The sequence below is a fragment of the Erythranthe guttata genome, chromosome 13, assembly GCF_056151865.1.
Source record: "Erythranthe guttata isolate IM_541 chromosome 13, IM_541, whole genome shotgun sequence".
Classification (NCBI taxonomy): Eukaryota; Viridiplantae; Streptophyta; class Magnoliopsida; order Lamiales; family Phrymaceae; genus Erythranthe; species Erythranthe guttata.
The window spans coordinates 3,499,541-3,515,215 of NC_142545.1; the positions used below are offsets into that span (position 1 = coordinate 3,499,541).

Here is a 15,675-nt window from a genome sequence, read left to right on the forward strand (position 1 = left end):
ACATATAACTCCAATAAAATAGTGTAGAAGAAAGTGGGAAAATAGTAGAGCTTTGGTGAAATTTATTTCCGGTTTGAAGATAATTTAATTATCTTGATTTTTTTAATAGAAATTGAAAGAAAATTTTATTTTAAGTGATGAGTTGGCACTTTGAGGATCCTCGAGATGACAATCCAATTTCAGAATGTCATCATAAGAATCTCTATATCGCAAGTACCACCTCATTGCCATATCATATGGAGATTTTTGTTAAGATTTGCATTGAAGATGATTTTTTTTAAATCTCTAAATATCCTATGTGGCACTCTAAGTATTAGAGATTGAGTTAAGCATTCGAGATGCTCTGAGCTTATAAGCTCTTTCAAAGTGTTTGGTAATTTTTTTAAAAGAGATCTTAATTTTTTTTAAATACGTTGTTAGAGATCAAAATAAGAATTTTTTTTTTAAATACTTCAACCCACCTTTTTTATTTAGGGAAAATGTGCAATACCTCTCAAATGGAAAATATTATAAGTAAAATTCATTTGACTTTCAAGACTTTTGTTTACACCGACAATCTAATCTTAATTAGTGAGATACTCATGAACTAGTGTGAGAAAACAAAAATACAATCAACTACTATAACCCTAAATCATAATTATTTGCCTCAATCTCTATTCTTCACATCTCCACCTAAATCTCTCAACTCTCTCCGAAAAATCCGAACTTCCTCCTCTGCCGCCACCGCCGATGTTGCCTCTTTCGTCTTCACATAAATCTCTCTCTTCTCGATTTCTCTATCCCTTTTTTTGCAGTTATGTACACCATTGCTCACCGATGGAGACCACTCAGCCGCATGTGGCGCTGACGCCGGCTTCCGATTCTCCTTTCAAAGAACAGATGAAAAAAGAGGAAAAAAATTATTTTTTTAGGCGTAGCAGTTTTCGTGCGGATGCCATATCGGAAGATCTAACCGTCGGATCGTGTTGATGTTTTTATATAGAATGCATTACATATCAATAACTTTGGAACGATGGAGATTGAAATCGGACTTCTCTAACTACATAACAGATTTTAAACCAGCAGCTACTGGTTTTTCGTGCAACAGAACCGTTGGATATGGCCTAAATTTAGACAGAATATTCCGAGCATAATTGCTATATTCTGTACGGACGAGATATTCCAATTATTGTTAATTAGGCCTTTTTTTGTTGAGAGGATGTCGTATGAGCATTATTGCATATCCGATGAGAAAACTTCTGAATAAATAGTGGCGGTGGCTATGAAATGTACTAATGAAAATGGAGCAGCTTGCAAGCCAAATGGCTAGAATGAGTTTTTTAGTCATATACATACATAGTTGTATGAGGTATCATATATAGTCATATTTAAGTTTTGTAATTTTTTCTGTCTGTTTCGATGTCGCTCTCTTTTTTTTTTTTTTTTTTTTGCAGATCAGAACATACAATTTCACATTTGAGCAGTAACAGTAGCATGACTATAGTCATATTCGAATATGACTATAGTTGAATATGAATGTAGTCATATTCGAATATGTTCTATATTCTCGTTTCGAGTTGACTTGTAATAACAAGATTCAAATTGTGATTTTTTGTGTGGATGTTGATTCGATTATTTTTGTAAATATTAGGAAATCTTCGTTTGTTTTATATAATTTGGTAAACATGATTGTACTACACTATATAATCGAAATTTTTAAGTTGAAAATGTAAAAAACTGCAATATAGAGCAAGAATATGACTACAGTTGATATAGTCACATATCGTCATATTAGACGATAGTCATATTCGGCGTAGTAAACTTGTCGAGAAAAAAAAATTAATTTTTTTGTTAAAAAAAATTATTTTTATTAAAAAATATTTAAGAATTAAAAAAAAATGCTAAGTAATGTCCGAAAATAATAAAAAAAATTAAAAAAAAATCATTTTTATTTATTTATTTGGTGGCAAATTTTTAGGAATTAGCTAATTAACACAAGGGTACTATTGGGAATAAAATTCTAGAGGGTTATCACAAAGAAATATTTAAGGGGTGGACATATCACCATTGCTTAGCTATACGAGGGGCTTATTGCTAATGACCCATTTTATTTAAAAGATCTTATAATGAGTAAAAATAGGAAATAAGCTCATTACCCAAACACTTTAAAAATTACTTCTGAAAATAAGATGTAACAGCAGACGTAAGAGCTTATCAGCTCTTTAAAATAAACTTAGCCAAACGGGCTCTAAATCTCATTGAGCTCAAACTCTAATTTGTCGAATTGGAACGAACTTTTATCGAGCCAGTTTACTGGGCTAATAAACCGGCTAGTTCTCATTTACACCCATAGTTCGAGGACAATTTGAATATCATATAATCTCAAAGTTGTTTCTTAAGAAATTCAGTATCTTATTAATAAAAGTAAGGTTGCTTCAAGTAAACCCAAGAAAATGTTTTTCGCTCATTTGATACTTATAATTGTCATTTATTTATATAATTATTATTTTTTTCATTTAACATAATCAAGTTTAATAAATTCATTATGTACCCACATTTTTTGACCCCAAATCCACTTATCTTATTAATAAAAGTAAGGTTGCTTCTCGTATACCCCAAAAAAATTTTACCACTCCTTTGATAGTTATAATTGTCATTTAATTATTTAATTAATTTTATTATTTTATTTTATCTAATATAATCAAGTTTAATAAATCCGTTAAGTATCCAAACTTTTTGTCCCCAAATCTACGTATTTTGTCTCTCTAAACATGTTAATTTACTTAATATTAATTTTATGGGAAAAATATTTAATTGTTTAGAAAAATATTTTGTTGTTATCTTATAATTGTCATTTATTTATTTAATTAATTTTATAGTTTTATTTTATTTAGTATAATCAAGTTTAATAAATCCGGTAAGTCATCGGACTTTTTGGCCCCAAATCTTCGTATTTTTCCCACTAAAATTGTCATTTTATTTAATATTAATTTTATAGAAAAATTATTTAATTATTTCGAAAAACATTTGGTTGTTATCTTATTAATAAAAGTAAAGTTACTCTTGAGAAACTTTTGAGATTTAATGCCATCATTGATTTACCATAAATTTATTGGGGCATGTATGGGAGATAAAGAAGAACATTCGTCAAACCTCTACATTAACTGAGATAAAATAAATAAACAACCATTTACATCAAAAACATAAATAAACCTCTACATGAACTGGCAAAAAAAAGTTTATAGATGGGGGATTATCATCATTACATCATTACATATAGCAAACATCAAAATGAATTGAAACTTCAATTTTATCGTTTAAATTGAACTTTATTTTGTATTAATTTTACTTCAATCCCGTGCATCGCACCGGCCAAAAATCTAGTTTAAGCTAAAATAACTCAAAATTATTCAAAATAAAAACCCTCAAAACCCTTGTTGATGAGAATGTGAAACTTTGAATTGGCAAGTCCTCTAATTTGAACTTTGAATCGTCAAGTTCTTTAATATCAACACAATGCAAGTTAATCTTTCTTTTCTTACCATTTTTTTTTCTTTCTTAAATTAAGGTACCGTGAGTAAGCCTATACTCTCGTATAATAAGCAATACGTACAAAGCCAATTGAACTTAAATTGATACAATGTTGTCTGAATACATATTTGCACATCAGTTTACATTACGTATTTGCACTTCAGTTTATGTCAGCCCATCCGTACAACAATATTTTTTACTTTAACAAATTGTCTAAATCCATACTAAAACATTCCAATCTGCCACTGCCTTCACAAATCTGTATAACGAGAGTTTATAAAATATAAATGAGCAAAAATAAATATAATAATAACTTTTGGAAAAATTACAATTTTCATATCTCAAGTTTGCACTGATTTCACATCTGGTCTCTCATGTTCACAAAAAAAATAAAAAAAATATTGTCCCTCATGTTTCAATAATCAAACATTTTTTTGTCATTTTCGTCAATTTATCGTTACTCTGTCAGTTAAGAAAGTGATGGACACACACTTGATTCCGTTATTACTAACATAAAATTGATAAAAATGACTAAAAATGTTGAATTTTTGAAACATAAGAGATCAAATGTATTTTTTTGTAAACACGAAGGATCAAATGTGAAATCGGTGTAAATTTGAGGGACCAAAACTGTATCTTTCCCAATAACTTTTATTTTATACATGAAGTAAATAACAAGCGAGTTCGAATGTGAATATTAAACTTAAAGAAATTCATCTAATATCCTATTAAGTTCTCCTAAATAGTTTGGGAAAAATAAAGTTTTCATCCCTCAAATTTGCATTGATTCCACATTTGGTCCCTCATGTTTCAGAAATTCAAATGTTTTAGTCATTTCCGTCAGTACTAACAGAATCAAACCTACGCCCATCGCTATCTTAATATACGAATTAATGGTAAATTGACGGAAATGACCGAAAGTGTTAAATTATCGAAACACGAGGGACCAAATATATTTATTTATAAACATGAGGGATCAAATGTGAAATCAGTGCAAACTTGAGGGATGAAAACTGTAATTTCCCTTAAATTGTTTCTTACACTTGTTAGCTTTTTAACTTCTCAAATAAGATATAGCAAGATCTTAACTTATTTTTTGAAAAATATGTATACATATTTTTTTCTAACATAAGGTATAGTTTAAAAAATGGGAAAATTATAACTTTCTTCGTGTGCACCAATTTTACATTTGATCCCTCATATTCACAAAAAAAAAAAAAAAAAAAAATTTGGTCCCTAATGTTTCCAAAATTAACCCCTTTTAGTCTTTTCCGTCAATTTCCCATTAGTAATAACGGAATCATGTGTGTGCCCGTCACTGCTTTAACTGACGGACAAACAGTAAATTGACGGAAATGACCAAAAGTGTTAAATTATTCAAACACGAGGGACCAAATGTGCTTTTTGTGAACATGAGGGACCAAATGTGAATCAATGCAAACTTGAGGGATGAAAACTGTAATTTTCCGGTTACAAAATCGTCACTAATAACTATGGTCTTATTTGATCTAAGTAAGCTTATAAAGTCTAAAAGTATGTGATATGTGTGTGTGTGTGTGTGTGTGTGTGTGTGTGTGTACGATGGGAGTTTTTATACGATCGTAAAGTAGTAAGAGATCTTACCGACGGTCAGTAGCACAAAGATTCAGCGAAGAAACTGATATCATTGGCCTAAGAGGGATTGTCTTTGCTTCATTAGTAACTGTTTCAGCTTTTTAATTAGCTTTGGATCAGAACACATATAATCCTGGAATGACTCCCTCAAAGATTGCAGCAACTTCTTGTGATCTTCAGCTGGTTCGGTATTCAGTAACTTTTCGAACATTTTTTTCCAAAGATCGACATTCCAATATCTGCAATATAAAAGAGGCCATGAACAATTACGATTCAATATTGGTTTTATACTGTAATAACGAAAGCAGTGGGTAAAATGGTGGAAATGTTTAGTTTATACTTTAAAGAAAATTTATTTTCATTTTTCTCATTTCAAAATTCTTTGATCCAATCATAAAATAGGTAATGAAGAGTAAGAACGAACCGCTTATAATGTGATTTGGGCTGGTAGACGAAGTTTCCATCAAAAGATGCTCGTTTTTCTATCTCCATGTATGAATTGTGAAGCATCAAATGAACTATAACACACAGTCCATACATATCCACCTAACATGCCATCGAAAAATTATTAAATCGAAAAAAGAAAAAAAAAACATTGTCATCAGAAGTAGTTATTTATCTCAAGAAAGGCAAATACCTGAAAAGTCCAAGGCTTATTTTCTTGCATCTCAATGCAACGAAAGCCAGAAGTTCGACTATCTCCAATAAATTTGGTGCCTTTGGGAAAGAGACTTAGATCTATTCCTCTTCCCCAGTCGACAAGGCATAGCCCCTGATTTTCATTATTCAGATGTGATATTTAAATAATATACGAATTTAGATTAATATGCTTGAATTTGTAGATATATAAAAAAACTACCTGATCACGCCACGTTCCATCTCGAAGGCGAAAATCATTTTCATCTTCGGTTGGATCGTCCCTGCCATCATATATACATGATTTTATCATAACTATGGGATTATATTGAACCCTAAAAAAAGATCGACTTAAGTTCCAAGTATAATAAAACAATAGAACAATTCTGAGTGCTTTCAAATACTGACCAGCCATCAACTAACTGTAAAGAAAACTTGAATGACAAACAACATAATCGAAGGAGTGTTGTAGTTTATGAAGTTTGCTTCTGCACTATTGGTTGTTCAAACTCTTGGAAATTTCTTGAAGTTGTCTCATTAAAGTAACCAGAAATAACAAATCAAAATCTGGCAAAACATCCAGTAGCTACCCTACTAAAACGAAACCTTGGGCAAGTAAACTATACTATGGGGAACTTGGACTAAGAAGAAGAAGATAAAATGCAGAAAAAGACAAGCATTACCCTATTTTCTCACATAAACCACAAGAACTACTAATTTGTGTAAGTGCTAAAACAACCATAAAAATCCGTAAAAATATCAGTTCTAGGCAATTGAGTATTAAAGGTGTCTCAAGGGAAGGAGCTTCAACTTGTATTGCAACAATCCATTGATAAGAAAAAGAAATGACTAAATTGAACAAAAAGACAACCCGGATTAAAAAGCAGGGGCACCTTTAGATATAGAGAATACGACAGTTCTTAGATAACTTCAGTGCAATCTAGCGAAGTAACAGACATCACGTAGAAAAGACAGAAGTCGAAGATACCAAGAAAAACTGAAGATGTTTCATTAAGATTGGCAACTTTTTTCCATCAATAACTACGAAGTAATTGCAAACCGCTATGCTATATTGACATGAACCTCTAATTCAATTCTGATAAAAAGGCAACGTCATTTCCCAGATTTAGTTGCTATATTGATTCATATACGATAGTGCCATTCAGAAGAACTAGTTACCTGGAATAGCGCATGAGCAAATTATCAGGTTTGAAATCACCATGGATAATTCCAACGTCGTGCAGAGTTTCAAGAATTCGAAGCATCTCTATAGTGTAATAAATACATAATACTTCTTCCATAGACCCACCTATAACTGCATTAGAGTTTATGGCATCCTGCACAGAATTCAATATGAACTAAGTACAAGGGAGGAAATTTAAATTCATTAAAAAAAAAGAAAATCAGTGATTGAGAAAAATTATATGCCAACCTGAAGTGTCCCGTGAGCTAAATAATCAGAGACTATGACACTGTAGTCCGAATAGAGATGCAATCTTTGAGCAAAGCCAAAACACTTCCTCTGAATAACAAAGACCGGAATAAAACTAGAGCTCTATAAGTCTATAACTAATATCGAAATATTCGAAACTAATATCGCAGGTGTAAAGCTCGTACATCTTTTTCTGGAATCCGTATGTCAAGTTGACGGTACATGTAGAATTCCCAAGGAAAGGGAGGTTTTTGAACCTGTCCAAATTTGGAATGTTCAGAATCAGTAAAATAGTATATTTTAATGTATTGGATTTCCAACCATGAAGCTAGTTATCACAAAATATAGTTTACCTTAAGAGCAACAACATCGTCAGTATTGCCGTTCACGGATGCTTTAAACACCTGAGCAAATCCACCCTGTCCTGCACATCCTTTAATCTGGTACTTCTCTCCACCTTCAGACATCATGAATCAAAACCAGATTGAATTCAATGGAAAGAGCACAACGAAAGGAACCATAAAGTTAAATGAACCCGCAGTTAGCATTCTAGTTCATTACCACCCAACACTTTTGGGAAATGGCACTTTTCATCTTACTAATGACGACTAAGTAAGAATTGGATCAAGAAAATTCTAAGAGTTGCTAATAGATAAACTCTATGTAATAAGGCTGCAAGCTTATAAACTATGAGGTGTTCAAAGTTTTGTAAGAACAGATGATGTCAAGCCTCCTATGTAAGGTAGTAGTAGTAATGGTCATTTGATAACACCGACATGTCGACATCAGAGCTATCAATGTAAAAAGTATAATAATTTATTAACCTATATCAATGCTTTTATTCCTAGCTGATTTCAGCAAGGTGGATAATGCCACTTTTCCGGGATATGCTTTGTTACTTGGATGGTATCCCTACAAAGATAAAAGAAACCTTCTTATCAGAGACACTAAACAAAATTTTATGCATGAAATATACATAAAGTAATAGAAAATTGACTCACCTCATACTGTACAACTTGAGCATTCATCTTCTGCAATAAGTTTTTGAGGATTACGACAGACCACGGACTAACAAGATTTTCACCCTGTTCTGCAGAAACGCCGTTTCCAACCTGTAGAGAAGTGTAAATCATATTTAAGTGTGCATTAGAGGAAAGATCGATACAAAACTAACCTCCGAACCAAAAACAAAGTAGAATTATTTGCAACTAATTGAAGTCAAATGATACTCAAGGAAATGCTTGCATCAGTGGCTTCACAGAATTTAACCATTTAAATGGGCGAAATCACAATAATCACATTTCAAATTTCAATTCGGTGACATTCAGTACCTTTAATTACCATACTATACCCAGGACAATAATGTATGAGGAGTTTGGTCCTTCAAATGCGTACAATCCTCTTTCCACACACAAATCTACAATATAACATAGGCCTCGCCGATTATATGTTACTAACCATCTTATCTATGAAAATAAAATTCCCTCCAACTACATCTAATCGTGTTTTTCTTCCCACAGCATACCTTTATGTTAGCAGTTATTAACTCTCACATATAGACTAAGTACTTCAAAACTAAAAAGCACACCTTGAGTATCTAGCAGCATTAATCTTTGATATTACATGGATTTTTATGTACAGGCTAAGGCATCAGAATATGTGCAATCAGAGCCAAGTATGTAGTTGGAACAAAGGGTTATTAGACAACACCTCCACGCACTATACTAGAAAAAATATTGAGTAGCATAACTTTCGAGATTCCAATCAATGTACAATATTTGGCTCGCTCGTATCACTTCCAAAAATAAAATAAAATAAAAATAAAAATAAAATAAAAATAAAAATAAAATAAAAAAAAAACTACGATGAAGTGAGCAGTTAACTATCCATGAGATGATAAAATAGTCAATTATAATGTGATAAGTATCATTCTTCTTTCTCTAATTGCCGTGTTTGGTTATTGAAGTTGTGGAAAGATATGAAAAAATTTCACTTAGTTTTTCATCATAGTAATCAGATAAATGTATTGTTAATCTAGATGAGTTGCTTAGGAATTTACAACGCACAAAATAATAGTTCATTCGCTTAGGTCTCTTGTTTCTCAACTTATAAAATAAGACAAATCAAGCATACCTTCTCAGATGATTCATTAGTTACTCTCTCGGACATTCTCTCGAGAAATAGCACCTGAGCTTTCTTTAATCTCCCCAGTGGCTCAGCATTTCTGAAATGCAAAAACACCCATATTTCCATGGAATCATAACTCAGAAAAAGTTGCCAACTAACTTTAATAAAAAAAATTAAAAAAATAAAAAAAAAATCGATATTGAGAGAAGTTCAAGAACCTCGAGATGCCAAGTTGATAAACCATACAAGCATCAATCAACCTGCCTTTTGCTTCGAGAAACAATGCTAATGATTCATAAAGCAGAGCTTTGTGCACACAAATCCTGTGTTCCTCCATTTCTTTATAAACCCTTTCATAATCCGAACTACCATCCATCTATCAATTACACATCACAAGTTAGGAAGTTGATCAAACTGCGAAACATAAATACAAAATTTCACAAGCATAATTCATAAAATCACAAAGCATAAAGTAAGTAAAATTAGGTCATAATAACAAAAAAAATATGCAACCATAATCAAAAGCTAATAGATTAAACCATAAAATTCGACTGAAACCCAAACCCAATCCACAAAAATCACAAAATAGAATATCAATTCAATTCAACTGATAAAATTAATTTTTTTTTTCACGAATTGAAATGAACTTCAACACAACAAAGGTTGGAAAAGGGGGAAAAAGCATTACATAGAGGAACCATATCTTGAGAAATCTGATGTCATCTCGATACCGGGGATCGGATTTGAAGGTATTAATACAATTGGCTACGAGCAAATCGAAATCCGTAAAACCGTTGAGCTGATTCGAACTTTGAGTTTTCAGTGATTCGTAAATTGACCTTGAAATTGGTAGAAATCCAAACAATTAATTAAGAGAAATGTGACTTTTAATTTTGAGCAATTTTGTTTCATGTATACTAAGAAATAATTGAAGTTGAAAGGTACCGGAGCCAAGGTAGGAGAGGATCGTCGGCGCCGGAGAAGGAAGGGTTGGAGACTCCGGCGATTTTTCTTGACACGACGGCCATAGATATCTCAGATTCTCTCTCTCTCTCTCTCTCTCTCTCTCTCTCTCTCTCTCTCTATAAAAGTGGAAGGCCAAACAGTACGTTTGATTTTTTGAATTCTGATAGCAGGCGGGATCTATTTGAGCAGGCCTTTTTCCTTTTTTTTTTTTTTTTTTTGGCTTTTTCTTTTTCATTTTCCTTTTGGGTGATAAACGCCCAATTAAAGGGACAATTACAGTTTTCACCCCTCAAGTTTACACCTATTTTACATTTGGTCCCCTATGTTCCCAAAAAATACATTTGGTCCCTCGTGTTTCAATAATTTAACGCTTTTGGTCATTTTCATCGATTTACCGTTAGTTAAGTCATTGATGGGCACATGCTTGATTCCGTTAGTTTTAACGGAAAATTGACGGAAAATGACTAAAAATGTTGAATTTTTGAAACATGAGAGACCAAATGTGTTTTTTGTGAATATAGAGGACCAGATGTGGAATCATTGCAAACTTGAGGGGCAAAAACTGTATTTTTTTTCCCCAATTAAAACATGGTAGCATAAGAAGGGGTGAAAGTCGAATAGATCGGATCGAAATTAATTTTTGCAGAAAATTTTCGTAAGTACATGATCAATTCCAATTTGTTTGGAATTTAAAAATTCATTTCAATCCCAAAAGTTCCGAAAATTTCGGAAATCACATGAGTTATAAAATTTCAAAACTTAGCAGGATTTTTCTGACAATTTCATAATTTTCCAAAAATAGGAACACCCACGCCGATAAAAGTAAACTAATAACTACTAAATTACAGTTCAAAAAAATAATAACAATTCAATATGTCAAAATCCGGAACCAATTATTTCATACCCAACTCCTTTCATCTCTACTTTCTTGCGCCAACTTACCACCCGAAAACCAGTTAAGTTATCCACATGCGGGTTCATCTCTACTTTCTTCGATAGCATAAAAGTTTGTTTTGGAGGTACGTACAAAGATTTACAAGATTTTAAAAAGAGGTACAAAGTTTACTTTAATTGTTATGTTTTCATGTAAGAATTTATGCTAATTGATGACTTAATTTTGTGTAAGATATATTTCAATGCGGAACGAATCTATATTGAGCCGTTTGATAACATATATCGAATTTAGGCCATGCTTGATTATGGATTTTCTAGAGCAATTTGTTAGAGAGTGCTAGAAAATTTTCTTTAATTCACACTAGAAGATGGGTACAAATACTACAATTGGTTGAAGGACCGACTAGAAATAATTCGAGGAGGTGATATCAACACGTTATTCAAGACCTGAAATAAAAGATAATGGTATTTTTTTACAAATATATGCGATAAATGAAGAATATGCAATTTCAAGATTTTTGGTGTGGTGGAGATTCAGGAGCTGAATATAACTATCGGATGATGTTTTAGTATTTGACAAAACCTATAACCTCGCAAACCTTGAATCTTCTCTAGATAAGATAATGAAAATTATGCGTTTCTTAGTACAGTAGAACCTCAATAAATTAATATCTGATAAATATATAACTTTGCTTAAATAATAAATTTTCTCGGTCCCAACTCGAGGACAACGTGCTAAATTTATAATTCGCTAAATTTATAAGATAATACACATTCAAAAAATTTAAGAAGCCACATATATTATATAAATTAATAATGCATAAAAATAATTCTTAAATTACATGGTAGAGTACATATTTTATAGATCTATGAAGGCTTAATACAATATAATTTAATCGTCGCTTGTTTCTTGTTGAAGTTCACATTACCATCAATCTCGTCCCTCGCTTTTCTTAACATGCTTAGAACTTTTGGTATAATTTTCTCATAACTCAATATAAAATCGTTTCATAACATTGCTGCTTTAAGAGCTTCCGTTTGTGAAACGGGAACTATAATGCATTGAACTAATGATACAATGAATAATATACATGTAAAAAATGTATTTATTGAAAATAATAATAAAAGTAATTTCATAAATTAATAAGTTATTAATTAATGTGTAAATTAATAATTATTAATTTATTGATAAGTTAATATTTCACTAAATTAATGAAATTTTGATGGTCACAATTGTATTAATTTATAAATGTTTAACCGTAGTTCAATCTGATAATCACAACTGAAGATGAAAATTATTGGAACGAGGTGGTGTGGTCATTGACCTCGATGCTAGATTTCCTCATACTCCGATCCGCATTTCGATTTTGGAGCAATATATTCAATTACAAATTCCAAAATTTTGACTTCCAATTTTTTTTTTTAATTTCTTTTGGATTGGAATTGAAATAAATATGAGATTCCGATTTCAATTTACAAAAATAATTCCAAAAATTTCCGACCCCCCCCCCCCCCCCCCCCCCCCCTCCCGAAATTAACACTTTTGATATCGAAATTATTATGTAGTTTTTTTTCAGTATCCCACTGATTTGGAATCTGATTTTTCTTTTTTGAACAATTTTTTTCATTTTTATTTCCATTTTCTTTTCCATCCCTAAAATAAAATTAGTTTTTCACTTTCGAAAAAAAATCGGAAATTTACTAAAAGTTTTATAAAAGTGTTAAAACTCTGATATGATCTGTTCAATCTCTACTCCTAACTAATCGCAACCCTTTATTTTATGTAAAACTTGAAGATTTATTTACTTAAACCTAGGGGTGTGCACGGGTCGGTATAACTCGATTTTTGCAATAAACCAAACGCGTACAGATAATATCGGTTTTTCATATTTTAGGAACCGGACATATCGGTTTTTTTCAGTTCGGTGTTAATCGGGTTTTCGGTTTTCGGTTAACAGTTTTGGTCTCAATTTGGTCTATTTTCGGTTTCGGTTTCATCTATCGGTTCGGCATAAAATAGATATTTGATTAACAGTGAATTTGGACTTTCATTACATTTGTTTGAGAAAATTAACAAATAAAAAACCAAAATTAACTAATAAAAAACATGTTACATGGAGGCGTTTGAAGGATATAGACGCGCTAGGGGAAGACGGTAAATATTTATACTATATATCAAAACGACGTCATTTTCTATAAAACGGTTCGGTTCGGTAATTTTTTTTATTCTCCATACACGAATCGATATTTTCGGTATTTCAAACAAAAAATTACCGTATATGCGATTTTAAGTCGGGACTGTGCATATCGGCTCGATTTTTTTCGGTCTTCGTTTCGGTTTTTCGATATCTCGATTTTTTTGCTCACCCCTACCTAAACCTTCCTAATGAAAAAACAAAATTAAATAAAATCAAGCTCTACGTGTGCTCTCTCATTAAGGTTTTGTACTCTCTCTAGAGGTACAAATTGTTGAGTGCACTAAATAAGCTCTGTAAAAATTGGTTGCGTTGAGTGAGATTTTCATCCCCACCACTGCACTATGAATCGTACCCTTCCCCATTTGAAAGGACACAAATTAAACCACGTTTTTTCAGAATGCATGTGAAGCAAAATGAATTCAACCACGTTTCGATCTTTGATTGAATACTCATAAGAATTTCAAGAAAATATATATATATATATATATATATATATATATATATATATATATATATATATATATATATATATATATATATATATATATATATATATATATATATATATATATATATATATATACACTACTGATATATTAAACGATCTTGTTTTTATTGGTATCAGAGCCAGATTAGTAAAGTATGTTTTGTTCCTAAGTCGTGATTTAATACATTTCAATTGATGATGAATATCTTCAGAAATCATGATACTGTTAAAAACAGTATGACCCAGGAATATGATGTTCCTGAGAATCTTGATCTATTAAATAGATGGACTATCCCTATCATTAAACCTAATATGGTTTATAAACTAGGTACTTTCGAAAAATTAGGGTTTAAACAAATTGTTAAAACCACTGAATCGTCTATACCTCTTCATGAATCTGAGATGGTAGTTAAATTACTTAGTAAAAATGATATTTTACCTTTTAAAAGAACTCATAAGTTCTTACATATTGGTTGTGTTCAAGTTGCCTTTAGGCCTCTTACTTTAAACGGACTACCAGAAAGTTTCCTTGCTACCCTTAGAGATGGTAGAAATCTGAACTGGAAACAATCCCTTATGGGAATTATTGAGTCTAGCTTAGCTTTAGGACCGGTCTATTTTGACGCCTATCCTAACTTATCCCTATCCTTATCAGATAGTAATATTCTTGAAGCATTAACATTAAATGTTAAAACTCATGGTTATAATTACATACCTGGTACTGAAATTATGTGTATCTGCTATCGTTTATATTATAAACCTTTATTTACTCTTAATCCTATGTGTAAAAGAATTGAAAAAGATAATAATGAAACTATCTTAATTGAAACAAATTTTAGTAAGTCAAACGTTACTACCAGGAGATCTATCAAATGGGAAGAAATTATTTTTCCTGAAAACTGGATTTTAGAACAATCTGTTCCCAAGATCCCTATTATTAATAGCAACTTTCAACACATCACTCAAAGAAATGATGGAATCATTAATATTGGTTCAAATAATTTACTTCGAAGAAGTTCGACTTCTTATTCTGGATCTAGATCCAGCCACTCCTTAATCTCTCCTTTAGATTATGAGGTTGAACTACCTTGTACCTCTAGAGCTTCCACTTCTGCTCATAGAGAAGATGCTTTTAATAATAACAATTATGAAAGAATCGTTATTAATGAAAATAACATCATTCTCAAAGATGAGATTGATCCCGAAACAATTTCGGATTGTAATTTTAAGATTTAAATGGATTTTAAAACCTTTCTTGATTTCTCTAAGGGTTCTTCGATAAGAGCTCAGATTAATGATGAATTTAATGATCCCAAATGGGATAATTTCAGAGTTTGGTATTTTAAATCCTTTTCAAAAACCGATTTAGATTACTTTGTTGACAGTTTTTATAAATTCTGCACTTATCATAATGAAATTACATATTATGTTCCTTGGTTCATAAAAACTTTTTACATTAATCATGTTTCAGTTATTGAAAGAGATTTTAAAATTATCTCTGGTGGTATACAGAAATCTATCCACCCTCCCCATGTTCCTTTTCAAATTGAGAAAAATGGTAGAGTTTTTAATTTTCTTCCATTCTCTAAAATCATTGAAAATGATGTTCTACAAGTTACGGTTAAACAAATCAATTTAATGATTGAACAAAATAATTTTGGCAATCTTTATCTTTCAATTATAGGGGAGGAGATTATATCTTTACATGATAAAATTGACAAAATTTTATTCCATACTAAGACTCAGACTAAGTCTGATTTACTTGATAAAAGTACAGTTGTTAAGACTGCCTCTTCTATACAGTCTCCTAT

General features: G+C 31.3%; 1 protein-coding gene across 1 annotated transcript; it reads right to left on the minus strand.

Moving 5' to 3' along the window:
- Positions 1–3,589: 3,589 nt before the first annotated feature.
- On the minus strand, positions 3,590–10,520 carry LOC105952669 (protein kinase and Mad3-BUB1-I domain-containing protein). Its single transcript, XM_012976250.2, has 15 exons — positions 10,265–10,520; positions 10,008–10,158; positions 9,538–9,695; positions 9,326–9,416; positions 8,194–8,304; positions 8,017–8,104; positions 7,546–7,649; positions 7,378–7,449; positions 7,193–7,282; positions 6,940–7,097; positions 5,984–6,044; positions 5,762–5,896; positions 5,549–5,670; positions 5,134–5,363; positions 3,590–3,769 (listed from the first exon to the last, which is right to left on the minus strand). The coding sequence occupies exons 1-14, from the start codon at positions 10,345–10,347 to the stop codon at positions 5,174–5,176; spliced, it is 1,614 nt and encodes a 537-aa protein (XP_012831704.1). The 5' UTR covers positions 10,348–10,520; the 3' UTR covers positions 3,590–3,769; positions 5,134–5,173.
- Between the last annotated feature and the right edge of the window lie 5,155 nt (positions 10,521–15,675).

Coding starts and splice junctions, on each gene's coding strand:
- LOC105952669 (XM_012976250.2), bottom strand. CDS start 10,347: ATGGCCGTCGTGTCAAGAAAAATCGCCGGAGTCTCCAACCCTTCCTTC. Junction 10,159..10,264: donor CCTCTCCTACCTTGGCTCCG/GTACCTTTCAAC, acceptor ACCAATTTCAAG/GTCAATTTACGAATCACTGA. Junction 5,671..5,761: donor ATAAGCCTTGGACTTTTCAG/GTATTTGCCTTT, acceptor ATGGCATGTTAG/GTGGATATGTATGGACTGTG.